This window comes from Protopterus annectens, chromosome 3.part0 (genome assembly GCF_019279795.1).
Source record: "Protopterus annectens isolate FY-2018-M chromosome 3.part0, PAN1.0, whole genome shotgun sequence".
Taxonomy (NCBI): domain Eukaryota; kingdom Metazoa; phylum Chordata; order Ceratodontiformes; family Protopteridae; genus Protopterus; species Protopterus annectens.
The window spans coordinates 1,127,008,220-1,127,033,356 of NC_056731.1; the positions used below are offsets into that span (position 1 = coordinate 1,127,008,220).

Consider the following 25,137-nt stretch of genomic DNA (forward strand, 5'->3'; position numbering starts at 1 on the left):
GTACCCTTCTCCTGACTGATACCTTTCAACAATGAGATCCCTTTGATGCTTTGTATGCTCTCTGCGAACCTTGGCTTTTGCTGTAGCAGGCAACTGAACAAATTCTACTAGGAGAGCTGAACTTTATTTGGGTTAATCAGATTATCCAATTAATGGCAGGTGTGTACCCAAGAAGACTGAATGTTGTAATTAAATCAAAAGGTGCTTCAACAAAATATTAATTTAAGCATGTGCACACTTATGCAACCAGCTTATTGTACATTTTTTAATTTTTTTTATATTTTTCCCCTAACATATTTGTTTTTCAGTTGAATTGTACAAGTTATATAGGTCACATTAAAGGTGGGAAAAGTTTTGAAATTATTTATTGTGGTCTCATTTTTTTATATCACAAAAACCTGGCAATTTAACAAGGGTGTGTACACTTTTTATATCCACTGTAGTTAGATTCATCTTGCCCATTCATTTCGATATCTTCAATGTGGGTATAATTTTAAAGTGCAGTTCTGTTCATTAGCAGTGAAACTTAGGTTTAATATTCAGAGCAAACCCTATTCTGGGGTAGTTTGCAAGATAAAATGAATGCTTTAAGCCCTACTTCATGTCATTAATGTTGAGAAGAGCATTTGGGGGGGGGGCAGATAAAGGAAAGAGTCGACTGTAAGATAAAAAAAATTTGTTCTTAACAGTAGTAATTTTATAATGCATGACATAACCTGCAAAATTTCCTCATAAATTTTGAGTGTAATAGAAATACTAAAGTAAATAGTTGCCCCTATTTTTTCCTTCTTTCTCCTTGTTCAGTTAAGAAAGGGAGGCACTGCAATGTAAAAAAAAAAAGTAGAAAAGTCTGCTCAAAGAGCATGATACAAACAAGTGATGTGCCTTTTCTTACTGTTGCATAGTGGAATGACTGGATTAAGGCCCTTGGCTTGATCTAGTAACAAGTTTTAAGGGGAAGCAAATAAATAAACATTAAATGTAATAAAAAGTTTTCCTCTAGCAAATAAATGCTCCTAGTAAATGCAACTGTGTATCTAGTTCTCATGTCTCTTATGTAGACAATCTGATAAGGGGAAATAAAAAAAAAAAAACAGAATGCATCTTACTTTCAATGGCTAAGAGATCATGTTTTCTGAAAGCATCCAAGTGTTTTCCTAATCTGGGAGAGGAATAAAGATATGAGAAAAACAGGCAGCACTTAGTGGAACTAGAAGCACAGGCTGTACCATGTGTCTTAGCATGGAAAACCTTCCCTGTAGGTTAATCCAAGTCTGTGGGTGTGGCTGTCAGTCTAGGACAATGTTTACTGTTAGGAAGGTTAAACTTCAATATTTGAAGATATATACATAGTTTTGTGTGTTAGTATTAAGCTAATAGGTTTTAGGGGTGTTGTTGGGTGGTTTTTTGAGGGTTTTCACTAAAACAAAAAGTTTTGTAAGATGTGACATACATTCAAATGGATATAACAATAAACTGTATAAAAGATCAACCTGCCAAACATTAGTATATGCATGTAATACAAAAGCTGAAACTAGACATTAAGAAACTGTTAACATATTACAGGTGGGAATAATAATTTCCTAACATAGTGATAACACTTTCTATATTATCTTTAAATGTAAATGGACATGTGCATGTGTGTATGTGTGTACACACACGCATATATATATATATATATATATATATATATATATATATGAGTAGTGAGCTATAATAAAAATGTAGAATTCATAGCTATGCTTCAGGAGATACATTTGGAAAGAAATGAGCATGTGAATTTGAAAAAGAAAGGATTTCAGGATGGGACAGAGGAAAAGAGAAGTACTTATATTAATTGCAAGAGGAGTTGTAATTATGATAGAAGGGTGAAAAAAAGATAATAGTAGATTTGTAGTACTAAGGAGCTACTGGCAGGAGAGGAAGATTACACTGTATTGTATTTCCACCTAAAACTGCTATACTGGAACTTAAGAAAATTCTGGGAGAAATTATCAGTGTTTAGCAGAGAGTATTACTTATAGGTGGGGACTGAAATTTGATTTGCAGTAGTGAGACTGTATCTAAGATGCCCAGTAGGGAAAATATAACAAAAGAGGGTAGATTCTTGACAAAAGTTATGAAAATATTTGGCATGGAAGATGTGAATTCAGTAGTAGGAGTTCATAGTGAATTTACATATTATTCCCCAAGATAAAAAAACTGGGCTAGGCTAGATAAAACTTGTATTTCACAGGAACATGCACATTAATTGGCGTTTTGATAAGCATCCAATCACTATTTCAGATCGCACACAAATAACTAAAATAAAAATGGAGGGTAATGAAATAAACCGGAGGCACTGGCACTTTCCCACCTCTCTGTTTAAAAAAGAGGAATTCAAGGAATGGCTGATGGAAATTGTTTTGAAGTTATTAAATAAGATATTTATTCTGAAAATACAGCTAGGGAGTGGGGTAAAATTGAAATGAAGGTTAAAAATAGGGTGGAAATGAGAGATATGGTTAAGAAGTAACCAGAATTATTGAGAGGGACTGACAAAGGTTAAAGTATTGCAGAATAGGCGGTATCTCACAGAATAAGAAGAGGAACAATTGCAGAATGATAAACAGAAAATAAGGGATTACCTCAATAATATGCATGGGCTTTTTGATGATAACTCCAGAGCACAAAAACTTTTAGCACAACGACAGAGGCAACAGGAGGTAGAATGGGGTTCTCACCAAGCTTTAGGGATCCTGTAACAATGAAGAAAATCCGAGATCTTGTAGAAGTACTAGAAATATTTTGAAAAAATTTTGAACATCTGCATAAAGCAGAGAGAAAAACGGAAATCAAGAAGAGGTAAAAATGGAAATGTTTATGGAAGAATTAAATATGCCAAGGTTCAAGGTAGAAGAGAATCAATTACTAACAGGATAGGAGGAAAGGCAATAAAAATGGTGATGTATAACCAATCTACAGGAAAGACCCCAGGAGTAGATGGTATTCCTGTGGAAGTTTGGAAGCCAGGAGGGGAAAATGATAAAAGGCTTTAACAGTTTTTTTTTAAAAGGAGAACCATGAACATCGTGGAAGAAAGCGATAGTGGCTGTAATACCTGAAGATGGTAAAAATCCATCAGTTCCAGTTTCATATAGGCCTATTTCAATTCTAAATCATGATTATAAAGTGTTTGTCTGTAATGGCTAAAAGAATGGCAAAGCTGATACCAGAATTGATAAATATGGATCAGCACATTAAAGAACAATGATGGTCCAGATGGAAGTAGAATGTAAGAATTTACCATTGTTGTTGGTGGGTCTTGATGCAAGGAAAGCATTTGAAAGTAAGGTGGGGTTTTATAAGCTGGGCAGTGGAAGCATTTTTCTTAACTGATAACATTATAAGGTTGATTAGGAGGTTATATGAGGGACCACAGGCAAAAATTAAAGTGTGTGGGTTCCTTTCTGATAACTTCTTTTTGACCAGAGGGACCTGGCAGGGGTGTCTTCTTTCCCCTTTGTGACTTGTGTTCTGTTTAAAATCACTGGCAAAGAAAAAAAAGAAGCTATGTACTTACCATAATGTTTCATGTGTGTTGTCCATCTTGGCCTTTATTCTCACTGGTGCATCAGATCTGATCCATCGGATTCGTCTCGGCCATTGCAAAAGCTCGAGGCCTTCAGCTAAGGTCATGGGCATTTTTCGCTGTTCATAATGCAACTACCTAGCTACCTCAGATATTTGCCTTAGAGCAATCATAGCTTTATTATATACATATATGTAAATAAAAATCAAACCACACATTATTTCTGAGGCTATAGAGTCCTATACAAATCCAGTTAGAACTACACTGACTCCCAGGAGTGTACGCAGGGAGTATGGTGGGTGGGTTGTGAGAATAAAGGACAAGATGGACAACGCACATGGAATGTTACGGTAAGCACATAACTTCTTTATGTAATGTCAGTCTCGCCTTTATTCTTACTGGTGGGACCACGTCCCTAGCCACCTGACTCTTGGGTGATTCATAGGAGAATATTCCTCAGAACCATAGAACCGAACCAAAGGTTGCTCTACTCCTAGAGGCCAACTCCAATTTGTAATGAGTAATAAAGGTATGTGGGGTTGCCCATGTCACTGCAGCACAGATGGTATCCAAAGGTAATCTGGCTTGTAAGGCTGCAGAAGTGGCTACAGACGTAATGAAATGAGCTTTAACAGGGTTAGAAATAGTTTTGTTGTTAGAATTGTAAATTAAGGATATGCATTGTGAAAGCCATTTGGACAAGGTAACTTTAGAGACTGGTTGGCCTTTTTTAACAGAATAAGAAATAAAAAGTTGATCCGACTTTCTGATTTCTGAAATGCTGTGCAAGTCCAGAGGATGCAAAGAATATTCCCCTTTACTTTGAAAATTTGGGAAGAAAACTGGTAGCTTGATAGACTGATTGGGGTTACTTTCCGACACAGCCTTAGGTAAAAAAAAAAAAAGAGGGGTTAGTGTGTAAAGAAACTCTGTCCTTGTGAAAAATTAGGTGTGAAGGCTTGGCAGACCAGGCTTGCAACTCCAAAACTCTCCTTGCTGAAGTAATAGGTACTAAGAGGAGCATTTTCCATGAGAGATACTTTAATTCACAGGTAGCAGACAGTTCAAAAGGAGGGGAGATCATCTTTGACAACACAAAATTCAAATCCCAAGGCAGTGATGGATTTTTGTATGGAGGTTTTATCACTGTAGTTCCTTTTAGAATTGCTTTACAAAGTCTGTTTCACCTGATTCTAGAACTATTCTCCTATATGAAAATTGCCAGCTGAACTCTTAATAGTAGCTGCAGCAGCTCCTTCATTGAAAAGCTTTGCCAAAAATTCTAGAATAGCATGTATGGGGCAGTAAAGGGATATATCTGAATAATGCTGGTCCAAGCCGCAAATCTCTTTAACTTTGTATAATTTTCATGTAGATGTTTTATGGGAAGATAACAAAATGTGTTAAACTGCAGAGAAAAACCTGGCACTCGGGAACTGGATCAGCCAAGCTGTTAGTTTGAGACTGTTCAGATTGGAATGAACCATTCCTGACTGATGAGTCAGAAGCTCCAGAGCAGGGTCCAGAATCTATAGTCCCTTCCCATACATGAGACTGATGAAAGGGAAACCAGATTTGGCAAGACCAGTCAGGGGCAATTAGGATTATTGTCTTTAACGAACTTGCTTTCTGCAAACATTTGGGGATTAGATGTATTGGTGGAAAAGCATAAAGAAGTCCTGGGGCCAGTCGTGAACAAGTGCATCTCTTGGACTCCCCCCTCAGGAGTTATCAGAGCAAAGTAGCTGCTGCATTTGGCACTGGTGGGTGAAGCAAAGAGATCGTAGCAAGCCTGGTCCCATTTTTGGAAGATGTCTTCTGCAACTTTCTGACTGAGGGACCACTCGTGCAGCCATAAAAAGGCTCTGCTCAACTTGTCTGACTGTATTGCTATCGTTCCTAGAGGGAGAGTATCTTGAAATGCTTGCAATGCTAAAAGCACCGCTCTCATCTCTAGGATGTTTATGTGCAAGTGCGCCTTGTGTTCTTGCCAGATGCCTAGAACTGTCTTCTCCAGATAATGCCCCCACCCCACCATGTCTGGGAAGTATCCATGGTTACCATGGCTTGGGGTTGAGGGGGAATAAAGTTATGGCCCTGAGATACCAGAGGAGAATGAATCCACCACTGTAGATCCTTCTTGCATGAATTGGTTATCATGATTTTGTGCGTCATTGAAAGATCTAGAATTGACCACTGTGTCGAAAGTAATCACTGAAAGATTCTCATGTAGAGCCGAGCTAGAGGAATTAGAACAACTGAAGGTGCCATTTTTCCCAGTACTTGGAGTATAAGTTTTGCAGAAGCTTGTTTCTTCCTGATCAGCATTCTTACATAATGTCTAAGGTCATGTACTCTGTCTTGTGGAAGTTTTTCTGTCATAGTTGTTGTGCCTGTTCGCACTCTATAAAGACCAAAGACTGATATGGTTCTAGGGCAGATTTTTCATAATTTATGGAAATTCCTAGGGAGGAACAGAGTTGTAGAGTGTAGTCCCTTGTTTGTACCAGAAGATGCCCGGTTGGGGCGGTGATGAGCCAGTCATCCAGATCTGGAAACATGCAGAATCCTCTGTCAGGTGAGCTGCAACTACTGCCATACACTTGGTGAACATTCTAGGGGCTGTAGTGAGACCAGATGGCAGAACTCGAAACTGGAAATGACTGGTTCCTAGCCAGAAGCGCAAGTACCTTCTGGATCACCTGTCCATCCAAATGTGGTAGCACGTATCCTTAAGGTCTATGGAGCATATCCAGTTTGTTTTTTTTTCCAGAAATGGAAGTATCGACTGCAGTGTCGCCATCTGGAACTTGGTATTTTTGAGAGACTTGCTCAAATTGCTGAGATCCAAGATGGGCCTCAAGCCCCTGTTTTCTTTGGAACTAAAAAGAATATTGAGTAAATTCCGGATCCTCTCTGGTCTACAGGGACTTCTTTGCTGACTTTCTTTTAGCAACTTTTGAATTTCTAAGGTTGCTTGTTCTTTTTGACTGGGTGGAACATCTGGAGAATACTTGTTTACAGGAGCTAGGTAGGAGAAGGGAATGACATATCCCCTGGATATTATCTTCTGCACCCATTTGTCGCTTATTTTTTGCCAGGTTTCTTGGTGCAGAGACAATCACCCCCACACTGTGAGCAATCAGGCACTCCTTCAGGAGTGATGAAAGGGTCTAACAAAGAACGATTCCCTGGAGCCCTGATTTTGCAGTCCTCTCCTGCTGTATGGGTGGCGTGTTCCATTATTGTCCCCTTCAAAATAAGTTTGTTTTTGTACTCCATAAGCATTATCTGATTGAAGCTGTGGCATATAGACCACGACTCTTGAAGATGAAGAAGCCCCAAGCAATACACACCCAAAGTGTGGGAATCACTGAGGGGCATCTTCTTGGTTTTCAAAAAATGTGGAAAGATGTTTCCCTTCCTGTTTTTGTGAAATTATGACCTACCAAAAAAAGGAAATACACACACACACACACACACACACACTCGTGCGCGCATACCCAAGCATGCGAGGAATGGGAAGAAACACTAATGATAAGGGAACAAGAAAAATACTTTTTTAAATCCTCTAAAACAGATGATTAAATAGGAAAGGGAGAGATAAATGTCCTCTAACTTAAACAGATGTAAGTTATAGGCCCTCTAAGTTAAACGGGCAATACCAATTAAGGGGACTGACACTCGCACTGAAAAAGTGGATAGAAAATAGGGTAAGGAAACTTTACTATGTCTAAAAGCCTAACGGAAAAAAAACTGGTGTAAAGTACAGCTAACTATAGCAAATAGAAAAGGACACAAATACAAGCATAAAATAGAAAGCACTTACCCCAGAGCTAGCTTCGAAACCTCCTTCACTGCGCAACAAATGAAGTCTGAGGTAGCTGAGTTGTGTTATAGCTAGGGAAAAATGCCCACAAGCTTAGCTGAAGGCCTCAAGCTTTTGCAAGGGCCAAGATGGATCGGCTCCGACCCACCATTGAGAATAAAGGCGAGATTGACATCACATTAAGGGACTCTGAAATTCAAAGGTATAATTGGTAGGTGGACTGGACACTCTAAATTGGCCCTAGGTGTAAGTGTGTGCATGTGTGTGTGCCTTCTGTGGAAGGTTGGGTGCTAGGCTGGCAACTCGACACTGTAAAACTCTACTGCCAATCATGAGCTTACAGATGATCCGCTGTGGCAACCCCCAACCGGGAAAAGCCGAAAGAAGATGAAGAAGAATTGGTATGGAAGTCAAGAAGAAAAGTTGGCTTTATTTAAAGATGATGATATTTTACACCTGCTGAAATCAGAAAAGAACATTTCAGTGTTGAACATTTTGAGACAGTTCCATGTCTTTTTAGGATGCAACATTAATGAAGGTAAAACAAAGGCAATAGCTGTAAACTGTGTATCCACACAAAAATTAGTTCAGCAATCCCCATACTTATGGGGGAATTTTAATATAAAGTACTTAGGAGTATGGATTAAAAAGGATTCTGTTGTGGCATCTAAGGATATGTGGGAAGAGACTAAAAAGATAATACAAAAGCTGAGAAATTGGAAGCTCTGTTTTATGGATATGAGTAGCAAGATACAGTCAGTCAAAATGTTTGATCCCTTTAGTTTTATACACAGGTCAGGCATATTTGTATCAACCAGAGGAGAGGTTACCGATTGCAATTAATAAAGAGCTGAAGGATTTTATGTGTGAGGAGAATATGATGGGAGTCAAGTGGGATAAGCTAATTATTCCAATAGAAACAAGGTGGTTTAGGATTACCTGATTTGAGGGTGTATTTCAGACCACCACAGTTAAGACTCCTGTATGTAGCTCAAGGAGAAATCTGTAATTCAAACTGGAAAGAGATGATGACAAAATAGAGGGGGGAGCTCAATAAACGGGGAGAGACGTGGATTTTGGATGCAGATCCTTGAGGTAATAACAATACAGAATATTATATTCATAAAGTAGCAGAGGATATTCTAAGAACTAAGCCAACAAGGGAACGGAGAAAGGAGACTCTGCTGATAGGGATGATTGCATTTAGGATAAAGACAGTAGGCAAGAGGGTACTGGAATTTACTAGAGAAAACTGGTTAAGGAAATAAGGTATTAGGAGCAAATAATTAGCGGGGGAAGGTAATAGAATGGGAAGAGGCCAAGAATTTATTTGGACTGCAGGCTAGAGATTGCCTTCCCTATCAAGAACTGATGTCAGAGTATAGGCAACGAGAAAGAAATAGGGGGATCCTGTGGGAAAATCCAGGGGTGGTACAATTTTTTGATAGAATGTAGAACAGAAGCTTCTGTTAAAAAGGGAGAATTAGTAGAGCATGCAACATATCGCATAATAACTATAAGAATCAATCAGAGGAGGTTAGAAAGTATTGGGAGGAGGGATTGGATAAGCAATTCACAAAAAAACAAAAAAAAAACAAAAAAAAAACAATGGGGGATATATGTATGTCTCCTAAGTATGCAACAAAGTCTAAAAGATTTAGGATCTTTGGAAATCTTGGAAATGTTTACATAGGTATTTTTATACCCCGAGTTAGACTCCAAAGAATTTTTCCACAGGTAGATAGCAAATGTTGGAGGTGTGACAGGGAAGAAAGAGGTAATTGGGAACATATTTTTTGGGAATGTAATGAGTTGGCAAAACAATTTCCTGCAGAACCTTATCAGCAAATTGGTATAACCAACGAAATTATTTTTTTGAGCTGTGATACAAAATTGAAATTGCCTAGACATAGTAAGGCCTTGCTGAGTCTAATTACGGTGGCTGCGAAAAAAGGAATTACTAGAAAATGGAAGTAAAGTCTAAACCAACTGTACTAGAATATATAATGAATATAGCAATTTAAATAAAACCACTGGAAATGGGACCCTTTAGAAAAGGGTAGGAGTGTATTACATAGAAAAAAATGGGAATTGTAAGAACAGTGCATGCAGAATAATGTTTTGGAGGAGGAATGAGTCTTAAAAGAAGGCAAGATTTGAGTGAGCTATGTAATGTTTGACTGAAAATGACTGGATAGATTCTAAGTGATGTAATAATGTTTGCAACTAAAAATATGTCAACTTTGTTTTCATTTATATAAATGTATGATTGCATATGTTACAAGTGATAATTTAGTAAAGATGTTCTTTCTTTCAAAAAAAAGTAGCATATGTGCTTTACTGCTTATCCTCTGCTGTGCCTTTTTCATAGGTTCTGTTTTATCCAGTGGTATTACTCATGCTCTTGGAATACATTGAGTTTCCAATTTTGTCTTATTACAATTATTATAGGTTCATAGGTGTGTACTAGGCCAATGGCCCTGGAGCCTTTATAAGCCTAGCCCAAAATAAATGCCCAGGCACCTTGCTACCCAATGTTAGTTCAGTGCCCCTATCCAGCAGGGCAACTGGAATGATCCCTGGAGTGAACTGTGTTTGTTACCCATCCACTCGTCAAGATTTTTCTTGAAGAGGGCCAGTGAGGTGCTCTGCTTGATATGAATGGGAGGCTTATTCCAGAGTATGGGCAGTCTTTGGGAGATGAACCTGTCCCTCCAGCATATTCCGTTAATTGTGGTAATCAGGTTGTGATCTCTGGAGCGTGTGGCGCAGGGGATTGGGATTTCTTTAGGTGTGGCAGTTCAAGTAGGGCTGGATCGGACATGGCTTTGTAATCACCTCTAAGTGGATAAGAGACTGAGAACAGCTGAAGTTTCTTGAGTCTGTTCATGTAGGGCATGTGTTTAAGGCCTAGGATCCTTTTTGTGAGGTACTTTTGTAGCCTCTCCAGCTGTTGTAGGCGTCTGGTCAGGTACATGCCAAATGGAGCGTTATATTCAATGATTGGTGTAATGAGGGATGATGACCTCTTTCTTCCTGGATGTGAAACCTTTGGTTAAAAGATGTGCCACATAGAAGGACTTTCTGACCACAGTGGCAATGTGGTGGTCAAAGGTGATGTGGCTGTCTACCTGGGTGCCCAAATCTCTTTTGGCCCCTTCAGTGGGCTCCCATCAACTGAGTTTTTTCCAAATGGGATGGTAATGCATTTTTTGGCATTAAGCTTCAGGCCATGGTTCCAACACCAGTCATTGGTCTCAGAGAGGCCCTTTTGTAGGATGTCTGCATCACTTGGGAAGTTGATAATGACTCCTAGCTTGCAGTCATCAGTGAACTTGGTCAGCCAAAGTCCTTCTGTGTTGCCTGGCCTTCTCGGAAGTAGATCCCAAACAGGAGAGGGCCGAGGCCTGTGGGACTCCACTCGTAACTGGTCGACAGTCTGACTTGGAATCTGCAACTTTCACTCTGGGTCCTGTCTGTGAGCCAATTTGCAAGCCACCTAGTGATGTAAGGATTGATGCCTAGTTTGGTGAGTTTATCAATGATACCTGAGTAGGGAATTGGTATCACAGGCCTTGGACAGGTTTAGGTAGGCTGTATGCACTGCCTTATCTCATCCACAGCTTTACTGACTGCCTTGAAGAAATCACCTAGGTTGAGCAGGCAGGATCTCCCCTTGACAAAGCCAAACTGTGTTGGGTCAAGAGTTTGGAGATTGCCTATATCTTAAGCAGGTCCATGATGGATGTGCTTCATAGCTTTGCATACCAGATTCGTCAGGCTAATGAGGCGATAGTTCCCAAGGTCTGTAGTTGCTCCCCCTTTATGGAGCGGGACGACAGTAGCAGTACGCCATTCATTAGGGACATAGCCTGAGGTAGGGCTGTGATTGAATAGGGCACACAGATGTGGTGCCAGTTTGTTTTGTAGCTCATGTAGCACACAGCCAGGGATATTATCAGGTCCCATGGATGCTGTATTCTTGGCTTTGGACAATGCAGCTTTTACCTGTGCTGCAGAAATGGTGGGTACCAGGCTTTCTTCTGGTATTGTGATAGGGCCCTTGGAGGTGGGGTAATGTTGGCACTGAATCTGTCAGCCATTATGTTGGCTATATTACTATAACTTTAGCTTTATACTTTTTCTTCACCCTGCTGGTGAAATAGGTATGATAGCAGAGGTAATATACCTTAGCAAACAGGCTTGGAGACTCCACAAACTCCTTTAGATAATCAACGTTCCAAAGTGATGAATTAATGTATTGGGAGACCCTGGTAAAAATCAAGTCTTCCTATTATTAATACGAGGTTTGTGTATTCTGACTAAAACCTTTTGTTACAGGTTCATAGATTCATAAATTAGTACTAGGCTAATTGCCCTTACCGACAATTTTAAGCCTATTTAATTAACCCATGTGAAAATTAAACTCTGTACCTTGTGTCTTTAAGGTAAACACCCTAACCATTATGCCAACTTCCCCATTATTTCCTTTACATTCGCTAACTATGTATGTTAAAAAGAAATAACTATATAAATGAGAAAGGAGAGTGTGGGGGGTTGTATTAGTTTTCCTTGTGTGACATGACCGCAAATTGCTCTCTCTTATTTATTCATACATTGATTACAGTCAAACATCTGAGGTATACACAGCCTGTAAAGGATAATTGGTGATTGTGTGTGTGTGTGTGTGTGTTCCTATGTTAGTCTCTGTATATGTGCCTGCATGACTGCTTGTGTCTGCGCATGTGTGTGCATCAGCCTATATGAGTCTGTGTGCCAGTGACCTCTCCATTTTTGTGTGTGCAGACATTATCAAATAGATACATAACTCCAATAGTAGCTACATGTCTTTCACCAACTTTGAATATCAGAGGAATTCTTTTACAACAAAAATTTAAAATAGAACATCATAAAACAAATGGAATATGGATTAGCTGTTAAGCTGCTTTCTAAGTGCAGTAATGTCCTTCCAGATGGCCACAATACCCCTAGGTGATCCATTATTTCCCTGCATTGCTCACCCTGTCAGGCATTATTCATTATTATACCATGACCCCCCCCCCCCCAAAACGTGCACGCTGATTGGCCAGCGTGCACATTGTAAATCGAGTTATACTAATGGAAAAAGGTCCAGTCGCCCGGACTTTTTTCCATTAGTATAACTCTACTTTTAAAACACTGTCCCGCTATGTTAAATGGGTTTAACATAGCGAGACAGCTTTAAAATAAGCAACGGAGATCTCTGTTGCTTATTTTAAAGCTGTCTCGCTATGCTAAACCCATTTAACATAGCGAAGGTTTAAAAGCAATGGAGAAAGCAAGATCTCTGTTGCTTTTTTTACTGTTTCGCTATGTTAAATGGGTTTAACATAGCGAGCAGTTTAAAATAAGCAACGGACATCTCCGTTGCTTATTTTAAAACTGTCTCGCTATGTTAAACCCATTTAACATAGCGAAAACAGTAAAAAAAGCAACGAAGATCTTGCTTTCTCCGTTGCTTTTGCCCACAGCTCTGATGTACTGCGCAGGCACGCAGTACATCAGAACTGCTGCGGATGCCAGACATCTGCGGAAGGGTAGTAAACAGGCATTATACTATGCCATTAAGAAAAGTAATAGATCTGAAGTAGGCAGACTTCATTCGTCTGCAACCTGTGGGTATCGGATCCGACCTCGGATCCGAGCCGGCATTTCAAAAGCTTAGGCTCCGAGCTCCTAGCTCCTCCCTCTTACCCATAACCCCTTGCCAAGCCCTAACTGACCTCAGATTTCGTTTGCCGCTTTCAAGTTGCGACGGATTCTAGAGCTCCTGGCGTTTGTTTGGTGAAAGATAAGATTTTTTGACTGAAAAAGTTTTGAAAATCTCTATTTTTGTTATTGATATAGTTAGTGTTGAGTGTGTATAGGCTTTCCTCTCTCTTTTATTTAATATTTCTCGGGTTTTTGCGTAGTTTGTTTGTGTGTGTTGTGTTAGGCCTTAGGGTTTGTGATGTCTGAAGCCCATAAGGCTGTTTTCTCTAAATGTACCGAGTGTGGCCATAAGCTGTCCCCAGCGGATGGCCACACTCGGTCATCTTGGGGTTGAACACCTGTCATCTGGTTGTACCATTTGTGCAGGGTTCAACCCCCGGGCTTTGAGGGAGCGGAGGTCGAAGCTGGTGCTGGCGGGACTTCTCCCCCCAGATACCGCTGCGGCTTCTGCCCCTTCTACTCAGCAACCTGTTGCTGTGGGCTCTCCTCCTCCGGCTGGGACTCAACCTCCCTCTAAGTTGCCGGAGGAGAGAGAGCCTTCTAGGGAGAGAGAAGAAGGAGAGGCACAGGGAGAGGCACCACAAACGGAGAGCCGAGACTTCCAGTTCGGCTCCTCCATCTAAGCGGGCCTCACCTGTGCCTTCTAGCTTTCCTCCTCCTCGGCTCCACTCCCCTCGGTTCTCTCCTGGGCCCGAGGAGGAGGAGGCTAGCCCTTCTGTGAGGTCTCCGAGGCAGCTCTCTAGGTCCGCTTCGGTGGCCTCCACCAGGTCCACTTTTTCAATGAGTGAAGCTGATATGGACCGGATGATGAGGAAATTCATCCAGGCCCAAATGCAAATGGGAGTGCTCCTAGCCCCCCCCCCATCCGGGAGGGGCTTCGACCCCTTTTTTCGCCCCTTTGGCTCCTTCTCCGACCCATTTTTTGGGTTCGGAGCTGTCGGCGCCGGGCAGAGTTGGATCCAGGGGTGGGTCGGATCCGATAGGTCGGCGCACCTCGGATCCGTCCCATCCCTTGAGTGCTTGGTGCCGGACCCGACCTCTCGAGCCGAGGCGAGCCCCGGATCCGAGGGAGCTGGTGTGTCTTCGGCTCCGTCCAGGTCGGAGCACACCGGTCTCTCGGATCCGACGGTTTCGGCTCCGACTCCGATCCGTGCGTCGGATCCGAGTGGGGGTCGGCTCTCGGGGTTTAGAGAAGCTGGCTCCCCCTCGGCCTTCGACGTAGGGGAAAGGGCACTGTTGAGGACGTCCGGACCCCCGGTCCCTGCCACGGCTCCATCCCGCACTCCCTTGCAGTTGGGCCAGGCTCCCACCAGCCGGTCCCAGGGACAGCCCGCCTCGATGTCCCAAGTAGTTCCCTTGGAACATCCAACTGCTGAAGAGTACTCATCGGACAGCCCCCCCCGATGAAGTACCTCGGAAGCGTAAGTGCAAAAGGAGGCACATGGACTCCCCCGAGTCCGTCACCGAAGACACAGATTTGGATGAAGGGGAAGGCTCCCCAAGGTCACCCCCTGAAGACGTCTCATTTGGAGACGTCATGGAAATGTTAAGGATCGGGGGGGGGTGGTCTGCCCCCAAGGCTTCCTCAGACGAGTCTGTGTTCTTGGAGGCATTCGAGGCGGGCCCATCTACCTCTTGGGTGTCCCCTCCTGCTGATCCTCTGGTGGACCTTATATCCATCAGAGCTTGAAAGGATCCGGACACCATTGAGCCTGTGCCCAAGCGTCCTGACCGCATTCTTTCCCCTCCGGCGGACCGCACTCACTGGAGCAAGGGCCCCCCAGTAGATGCCATGATGATGGCTGCAGCCACGAAGAGGGAATTGGCCCAGGAGAGTCCCTCCGTGCATCCTCCGGGCAAGGAGTCCCGTTCGATGGATCGCATTGGGAAGCGAGTTTTCAGTTCAGCAACCTTCTCTTTGAGAGCGCTGAACTACATGGCACATGTCATTAGGATGCAGCGGGATCTGATTAAAGAGTACGCTGCATCTCCCCCAGAGTCCATGTCGGCTGAGGATAAGCAAGTATACTCCACCCGAATGGGTACTCTCAGATCGGTATCTAACGCGTCTATGCGGCTACTTTCTCATGCTACTGAGGGAGCCGCTAGAGCCAGCGGAGCAGGCCTAGTCATGAGGCGGCAGGCCTGGCTCCGCCACTGTGATTTCGCAGAGCCCTTCAAGGCGACTTTCGCGAATGCCCCCTTTGATGGTTCTGCCTTGTTTGGCAAGACTGTTCACGAAATGTTGATCCAGAGCGAAAAGGACGGGAAGACGCTGTCTGCCGTCGGAGTCCGCTTCTCGGCTCCCCAGAGGTCCTTCTCGAAGAACCAAAAGGGACAGAAGAAGATGTGGTTCCGGAAATCGCAGCAGTCCCAACCTGCTCCGGATAACCAGTCCTCCCGTGGCAGAGGAGGACAGGGAGGTCGCCGTCCTAGAGGCAGGGGGGCTCCTAGAAACTTTGGGTCCAGAGAACCTTTCTCTGAGAGACCCACGCAGCAGCCCTGAAGGGTTGCCCGGCTGTCCGTCTCTGGAGGCAGTCGGGGGGCGTTTCTCGAGGCACCTAACTTCTTGGGAGTCCATCACATCAGACCGTTGGGTGCTTTGCGTGATATCCAGAGGTTATCCAATCCCCTTGTACAAAGTTCCCAGATCTCGCAGCCTCCCAGATGTTCCACCCGACCAAAGGGAGGCAGCAGCTGTCGAAATCGAACAGCTGCTAGAAAAAAGAGCTATCCAGCGCGTCCCCCCAGATCAAACCGGGTCAGGGTTTTACTCCAGGTTCTTTTTGGTGCCAAAGAAAACGGGGGACTTAAGACCAATCTTAGACCTTTCCCAGCTGAACCTGTCAGTAACCAAGCAAAAGTTCCGGATGGTCACCCTTCAATCTATACTCCCCCTATTGAGGGAGAACGACTGGATGTGCTCCATCGACCTCAAGGACGCGTACTACCACATTCGCATGGACAGACTGTCCAGGAGGTTTCTTCGCTTCCAGCTGGGAGCCAGTCATTATCAGTTCAGGGTCCTCCCCTTTGGTCTCACCTCAGCCCCCAGGGTGTTCACCAAGGTTCTAGCGGTGGTAGCGGCCCACCTGAGGCTCCAGGGATTACAGGTCTTTCCGTACCTGGACGACTGGCTTCTGACGGCATCATCAAGGCATCTTCTATGCTCAGCCAGGGATTACTTTCTCCAACTAGCCCCAAGGCTGGGCATCACTGTCAACTGGGAGAAATCTTTACTACACCCCACACAAGCTATAGATTTCATAGGAGGAAGGCGAACACCAGATCAATGCGAGCCTTCCTCACTCCAGACAGAATTGCCAACCTGAAGTGTCATGTAGCAGCGGTCCTGCAACCATCTCCAACTGCAGCTTTGGTCCTGAGGGCCCTAGGTTCTATGGCGACAGCTATTCCGCTTCTCATTCATGCTCGCTTACGCATGCGGGTTCTTCAATGGACCCTTCAGGTTCAGTGGTCCCCTCTTTGCTCATCTCTCAACACCCCGATAGCGGTCAGCAAAGCGTGCAGGGAATCCCTCCTTTGGTGGCTTCTTTCCCCGGAGCCCCTGACAGGGAGACCTTTTTGTGCTGCATTTCCCCAAGCCACAGTGACCACGGACGCTTCTTGCCTCGGGTGGGGGGGGCATTCTGCGGGAAAGATTGTCCAAGGCACGTGGAACCCCACAGAGACGTCGTTGCATATAAATGTCCTGGAAATGAGGGCGGTGCTCCTAGCGTTGCAAGCACTTCACCACGTTCTCCCTTCAGGGACTATTGCGATCCAGACGGACAACATGTCTGTAGTCTGGTACATCAACAAACAAGGAGGAACCAGGTCTTACCCCCTTTGTCGAGAGGCCATGAGAGTCTGGGAATGGGCAATTTCCACCAAACGCTTTCTGGTAGCAACGCACATTCCGGGAAAATCCAACATCCTTGCGGACAAGCTCAGTCGCACCATTCTTTCTCCTCACGAGTGGTCTCTCAAGCCTCAGGTAGCAAAGAAGATTTTTGCCGTTTGGGGGCAACCCTGTTGCGATCTTTTTGCCTCTCCCTCAAACGCCAAATGCGACAATTTCTTCGCTCTGCTTCCCCCACCAGGGGAATTCCCGAGAGACGCTCTGGTGCATGCTTGGCCTCCTGGTCTCCTTTATGCCTACCCTCCACTACCTCTGATGCAGAGGCTTCTGCAGAAAGCCAACAGTTTGGGGAGCAAAATGATTCTCATTGCCCCGTTCTGGCCTCGTCAACCCTGGTTTCCCTTCGTATGGTCTCACAAAATCAATCCACCCTGGATTCTGGATCCGATTCCGGATCTCATCTCCCACCCTCTGGGAATTGCGATTCCCAATCTGCGCACCCTGAAATTGACAGCTTGGCTGCTCCAGTTCCATCCTTGATTAGGACTCCCGGTATCTCATCACCGGTCAAGGCCATCTTAGTGGCAGCTCATAAACCTTCCACCAGGCAGGTTTATCGGAGTAAATGGAAAAGATTCTCTATTTGGGCGGTTCAGAGAACCTTCGATCCTTTCTCGGCACCTATGTCAGCGGTGCTAGATTTTTTAACAGACCTCTTTCATCAGGGGGCAAGTTCTTCCACGATTAAGGTGCAATTGGCAGCTATCTCGCATTATCACATTGGTCATGAGGCAGCTCCCCTCATGACGGCGAAATTATGCAAAACCTTTCTCAAAGGAATTTTTTTGTTGAGACCTCCAGTCAAGGAGATTGTTCCACCTTGGGACTTGTTGTTAGTACTGCAAGCCCTTACTGCTCCTCCTTTCGAGCCTGCAGCTTCTACAGATCTAAAGTACCTTTCCTGGAAAACTGCCTTCTTGGTAGCTATCACTTCAGCCAGAAGAGTGTCTGAGCTTCAGGCTCTATGCGTCAAGCCGCCTTACCTTTCTTTCTTCCCTGATAGGGTGTGCCTCAGGACCAATCCATCTTTTCTTCCGAAGGTCTCTTCTGAATCTAATATTAACCAATCAATCAATTTACCTGTGTTTTTCCCCAAGTACTCAAACAAAGGAGAATACAAATTGCATTCCTTGGATGTTCATAGACAATTACGTTTTTATATTCACAGAACAGCTGGTCACAGGAAATCAGATCAGCTGTTCGTCTCCTTTGCTAAATTTGCTCTGGGTAAAGCAGTGTCTAAAGTCACGCTATCTAAGTGGATCGCTAATTGTATTCTGCAGGCTTATGACACTTTAGGTAGACCTGCTCCTCAGAGGGTTACGGCTCATTCTACTAGGGCAGTTTCCACCTCAGCCGCCTTCAAGTCCCGTGTTTCATTGGATGATATCTGCGCGGCAGCTACTTGGGCCTCGCCTCATACTTTTATTTCTCATTATAAGGTGGATGTTGTTTCCAGGGGAAGGGCATCCTTTGGCTCAGCGGTGCTCCGAAACATCCTTCCATGACGGCCGCCCAAGATTCAGGTAGCTGGGGACTCTGTCCCACAGGTTGCAGACGAATGAAGTCTGCCTACTTCAGATTTAGAAGTTATGTACTCACCATAACGTTCCATCTGAGTAGGTGACTTCATTCGGATGCAACCATCCCCCCCTCCATCCCCCTGGCCTTTATAGAGCGAGTTTTTATGCTTTTTTGGTGTACTGTAGTCAGTATTTTGAGGCAAACTCAATCTGAGGTCAGTTAGGACTTGGCAAGGGGTTATGGGTAAGAGGGAGGAGCTAGGAGCTCGGAGCCTAAGCTTTTGAAATGCCGGCTCGGATCTGAGGTCGGATCCGATACCCACAGGTTGCATCCGAATGAAGTCACCTACTCAGATGGAACGTTATGGTGAGTACATAACTTCTAATTTCTTTTCTTAAATAATGTCATGGTATAATAGCAATAACCCACGCCTGGGTGTGGGTAATGCTGTATTTACCCACGGTTGGCTTTGTTTGGTCCCTCGGGCTTCGCCCTCGGGACCAAACCACGCCAACCGTGGGTAAATCCAGCATTACCCACACCCAGGCGTGGGTTATTGCTATATTCCATTATTTTACCCACGGCCGGTTATTCAAACTTCGGCCATACTGCTGCTACCTTCACTGTTCCACTGTAAATAACATTTCTATATTTGTAGTACAGAAACACTGTCTGAATTGATCAATGGCTTAATTGTTTTTTTAGAGACTGCTGCACAAGTTTAATAGTTGTTTACTTTCTGTGCACAGAGGGCATGCAGCTTACAGCTCTGCAGTCAACTTGGTTTCCAATGATACTTCTGTAGGGGCCACTTATTTCATGACATACCATACAATACTGCAGACCTCCACTGACTACATCACTGCTATGCGGAATGCCAGGAATTTAGCAGCCAACATCACTAAATCACTGCGAGTAGTAGAAAACGGATATCGTGTGTTTCCATACAGGTAGGTTCAAAAATTGAGACTTCCATTAAAGTTTGCAATGGTTTTGCTGTGCTTTTAAATTTATTATGTTTTTTTCAACAGAAAATTAAAATGCTGACCAATAACTAGTTTTTATTTATTTATTTATTTTTGTCCAAAAGTCAAGTTAGTGGGGCTTGTTTTTTCTGAATTTTTAAGGTAAATTAATTTGGATATATTTTGATAATCTGAAGTATTAGTTCTTAAATTGCATTTCTACAGGTTAAATACTTCATTTCTATATTTTCAGAAGAAATGTAGCTTATGTACTGCTAATGAGTAGATGTTTTTCTGTATATCTGTGCTTACTTGGGTATCAGATGTTATGTTGCCCATATCTTGCCTTCGTTCTTGATGATTGGGTTCGGAGCCGATCCTCTGCTCTGACTTGGCCGTATACTATAGCTCGAGAGCTTTTACTGCCTTGAGGCTAGTCCCTATCCCAGCATGCCTAGCAGTAGTTTTCCCAGATCTCGTTTGCCGCTTGCAGTGTCGTGATTGCGGATACTGGCTCAGGCTAAGTGTTTGTTTCTCTTATTTTATTTTTGAACAAAATGTTCTAGTTTAGCTTATCTGTTTTGTTAACTGTAGTTGTCCTTCGTATTTCTGTCTATCCTTATCCAGTCTGAGTGATTTGCTTTTGTGTAGATTAGCCGCTTTTTCTCTCTAGCCTTTCCCCTCTTTCAAACCTGTTCAAATTAGAAAGTTCTTCTTCCTTTCCTTGCCTTTTTAACTTCTAAGGAGTTGCTGTTTAAGTTAGAGGCTCTCCTTAGGTGGGGAGTTTGCCGTTTAACTTAGAGGCGCTCCCCTTTTCTGGTTTTCCTGTTTGTTAAAAAAAAATATAAATATATATATATATATATATATATATATATATATATATATATATATATTTTTTTTTTTGTCTGTTATTGTCTAGCTTTCTTAGTGCTGTTAATAGTGTTACTGTATAGTCTTCTTTTTAGTAGTCTATAGCCTTAGACATAGTGCTGTTCTCTTATGTCCAAGGATACTGCCAAGGTCTCAACCGTCGGGTTTCAAGAAATGCGACTCGTGCTGCCAAAAGATGTCCCCTACAGATGGGCACACGAGTTGCATATATTGTTTAGGACCTGTTCACCTGCAGGACTTGTGCTCTATCTGCCATGCTTTTAGTTCACGAGTCCTGCAGGAGAGAAGAAACAAATTAATCTTGAGATGGTTCCTGAAGGGCCCCTTTAATGCTGCCATGGAGGGGACTCAGCCAGCAAAAAAATCGGACAAAGTCAAGCCTTCATCCTCTTCAGCTCTGAGTTCAGACCCATCTAAGGACATGCCACAAGCTAAGTCAGACCCAACTTTCAGTTCTGACAAGACATCCACGCCTACGGCTCCATCTGTGTTTTTGGAGCCAGTAAGGTCACAAGTGTTCCAGGTCTTCTGCCTTGGAACTGGTGGGGTCTGCACCAGTCTTCATTATTACAATCTGTGGCGGGCAGTCACCAGTCTTCAACCCATTCCTCTCAGTCATCCAGGAGCCTCTCAGATTATGATGTGGAGAGGGTGGTAAAGAGGCTTCTTAGGACACCAGCATTAGCCAAAATACTTTCAGGCCCATCCCAGGTGGAAGTGGTTCCCCCTGTCTTGATTCCACCTCAACTCCTCTGAGTTCAGAGCCGGAGTGTATGGAAGTCGTAGTGGTGGAACAGTCTGTTCCAGTAACCTCCTCTGGTCTTTCGGTTCTGACTACCTATTCAATCTCCTCAATACCCCCTTCTATCGAGGGATCTGGGAACCGATGCTCCCTCATTGACTCCAAGGGGGGGAGCATCATTGGACCCTTGTCTGACTGTACTCTCCCTCTTGGCTCCAAGGCCGATGTAGGAGCCAAACTGACCTGTGCCGAAGCTCCATCACCCTCGGTTTGGAGGAAGTTTCCTGCTTCTTTGGAGCTGCAGGTGATGAGCGTGCTGTCTGCTGAGACAGCTCCACCCGTGGCTCCATTGGCTCCTTTGCCTTCGGTGCCGGTGTCCACCTCCGAACCTCCCCTCTGCCCCAAGTGTAGGGAACCCATGCTCAAGGACGCCCCATTGGGTGATCCCACCTCATCCGAAACCTCCCCTGAGCATCCTTCGGAGGAGGTCCCTTGGAAGAGTACTTGAAGAGGAAGCATATGGACTCCCCTGAGTCTGACATCAGACACAGACTTGGATGACTCAGAATGGTCCCTATGGCCCCCCTCTGAAGATGTCTCTTTTTCAGACATCTTAGAAATCCTTAGACAGAAGGGTGACTGGAAGTCCCTAGCTCCTTCTGGAGACAAGTCAATGTACCTGGATGCATTTGGTGCCTGACCCTCCACCTCTTGGTTATCTCCTCCTTTCGACTCACTATTGCACGTAGTGAGTCTGAAGGCTTGGAGCTCTGCAGACATGATGGAATCAGTTCTGCGGAGGCCAGATAAATTTATTACAGCCCCTGAAGACAGGCTTTTCTTATCTAAAGGTGTTCCCATTGATGCTATGGTGGTGGCAGCAGCCACCAAGAAGGAATTATCGGAAACTTTTTCATCTGTCCATCTGCCATATAGTCTCATACGATGGACAGTTACGGGAAGCGTATGTTTTCTTCAGTGACTTTTGCACTCAGGTCACTGAACTGTTTGCCCCCCCTTTACAAGGCTTCGAAGGGATCTCCTGAAGGAGTTAGGAGATACCTTATAGGTTCCTACAGTTGCGGGAACTTAGGACAAGGCAGCTTCTCAGCTTGTGACCTTAACTTCATTTTTTGTGCAGCCGATGGGGCGAGCAGGGGTAGCCTTACGCAGACCCTTCTGGATGCGCCTTTGTCATTTTGTGGAGTCCTTCAAGTCTTTCTTTACCAATGCCCCCTTTGATGGCTCTTCCCTGTTCGGGCATCCGGTAAAAAAAGACTCTTACCAGGTGTGAACAGGATGGCAAAACTCTCTCTGCCATGGGAGTACATTTTTCTGCTCCATCTAGGCCCTATCCTAAAGGCCAGAAGAGTGGGAAAAATGTGGTTCCGGAAATCTCAGGGAGCTTCGCCTGATGCACATGGAGATTTTTCCCCCAGGGGCAGAGGGGCAAATAACAGAAGACACTGACCCCACGGCAGGGGGTCCGCAGAATCAGGACAACGGAGATACCTTCTCTGTTAGGCCCTTCCAGCACTCCTGAAGGGAGGTTTGACTGTCCGACTCCGGAGACAGTCGGGGGAAGATTATCCTTGTAACCAAAAGCCTGGCAGACAATCACAGAAGATACATGGGTACTATCCATAATATTCAGTGGTTACAGTATCCCCTTCTCTCTACTTCCCCTGTCAAAAAGACAGTACTCCATACCAGGTGTTCCACCCAGTCTTCGGGATCAAGCAAATCTAGAGGTTCAAAGTTGCTAAGAAAAACAGTCATCCAGGAAGTCCCCGCAGACCAAAGCGGATCCGGAACTTACTCAAGATTCTTTTTAGTTCCAAAGAAAACCGGGGACTGTAGACCCATTTCAGATCTCAGTAGGCTGAACAAGTCAGTCAAGAAAACAAAGTTTGGATGGTAACACTGCAGTCCATTCTTCCCTTTCTGGGACAGGGCAATTGGATGTGCTCTGTCGATCTCCAGGATGCGTACTACCACATAAAAATGGACAGACGGTCAAAGAGATATCTCTGGCTGGGAGCCAGTCACTATCAGTTCAGAGTTCTGTCCTTTGGTCTCACCACAGCCCCCAGGGTGTTCACCAAATGCATGGCAGTAGTTGTGACTCACCTGAGGTTTAAGGATTCTGGGTGTTTCCATATCTAGACGATTGGCTCCTTACTGCCACCACCGAGCATCAACTAATCAGGGCAAGAGAATACACAATCCACTTTTGTTCTCAACTTGGGATCACCATAAACTATGAAAAATCTGCCTTGTTGCCTTGTCAACATATTACGTTTATAGGGTCAGATTTAGACACAAGGGCCATGATAGCAAAGCTGCCTCAAGAAAGAGTATTAACAATCTGTCCCCAAGTTGTCATGCTGTTAGCACAAAAGAGAATTCAAGCAAGATTTGTCCTCAAGGTCGTGGGTTCTATGGCGGCAGCAATCACTCTGGTCCCTATGGCTCACTTCCACATGAGAATTCTACAATGGTTTCTATTTGCACAATGGTCATTCCAGGGTTTACCCATCTCACATCAGATTCTGAGCACTGAATCATGCAAAAGGGGTCTCGAGTGGTGGCTTCACTCCCCTATGGTGATAACAAGCAGACCATTTCTATCCCCCCAACCAGTAGCCACAGTGACCACAGATGCTTCCCAGATTGGGGGGGGGGGTATTATCTGGGACAGACTGTTCAAGGGACTTGGCAGGAACACAAGTACCACTTGCACATCAATGTCCTGGAGGTGAGAGCAGTGCTTCTGGCATTGCATGCACTTCAGGACTCTCTACGTACAGGAACTATAGCAATTCAGACAGGCAATATGTTGGTAGTATGGTGCAGCAACAAACAGGGTGGAACCAGGTCTTACCCCTTTTGTTGAGAGGCTGTACGCATTTGGCAATGGGGAATGTCTTCCCAATGCTTTCTGGTTGTAATGCACATCCCGGGGAAATCCAACATGATAGTGGACAAGCTCAGCCGGGCTATCCTGATGCCCCACGAGTGGTCACTGTAGCAGGAAGTTGTGGACTTGATTTTTCGCAAATGGGGCCAGCCATGCTGCGATCTATTTGCCACCCACCTCAACAACAAATGCAGCAGCTACTTTGCCCTAGTCCCACCACCGTGACAGTCCCCCAGGGACGCACTTGTCCACGATTGGCCCCTGGGACTGCTTTACGCCTTTCCACCTTTTCCCCTGATCCCCAAGATTCTTCAGAAAGCACAGTCGTTGGGTTGTAGGTTAATCCTCATTGCCCCTTACTGACCCAGTCAGATATGGTTCCCATTCCTTTGGCCTCATCTGCAAGGGGAGCCTTGGATCTTGGGCCCAGTGCCAGATCATTGGAGGCATCAGTCGGGGGCTTTCCATCCTTCCATTCAAATTCTCAAGCTCACAGCTTGGTTTCTCCACTTCCGGTCATAGCCAGGCTTCCTGATGTTTCTCCAGGAGTTCATCACATTTTGATTTCCTCCCATAAGCCCACTACTAGGAGAGTTTATGCTAGTAAATGGAAGAGGTTCTCTTGTTGGGCAGGCAAAAATCAGGTTGATCCCTTCACTGCTCCCATTTCAAAGATTCTTGAATTTCTTGCTGAAACCTTTGACCAAGGAGCAGCTGTAGCTACTGTCAGAGTGCAATTAGCTGCCATTTTTAATTTCCATATGGGAGAAATGGGTTCCAATGTCATGTCCCATAGGTTATACAAGGCATTCCTAAGAAGTGCTACCTATTAAGATCTCCGATAAGAGAACCTCTCCACCCCTGGAATCTAAATTTAGTTTTAGATGCTGTGATTCTTCCTCCCTTCAAAACATCTGCTTCTTATCTGCTCAAATTTCTGACTTGGAAGACCTTTTTCTTGGTTGCAATTACCTCAGCTAGAAGGGTTTCAGAATTATAGGCCTTATCTATTCGTCCCC

General features: G+C 44.3%; 1 protein-coding gene across 2 annotated transcripts in view; it reads left to right on the top strand.

Annotated features, from left to right (window-relative positions):
• The window catches only part of NPC1 (NPC intracellular cholesterol transporter 1), a 1,151,083-nt gene that overhangs the window by 987,598 nt on the left and 138,348 nt on the right, over nucleotides 1-25,137 (top strand). For both annotated transcript variants that reach the window (XM_044065361.1, XM_044065360.1), the window contains exon 21: nucleotides 19,347-19,547. In XM_044065361.1, coding sequence (XP_043921296.1) covers nucleotides 19,347-19,547 — 201 coding nt within the window. The remainder of the gene's footprint in view (nucleotides 1-19,346; nucleotides 19,548-25,137) is intronic.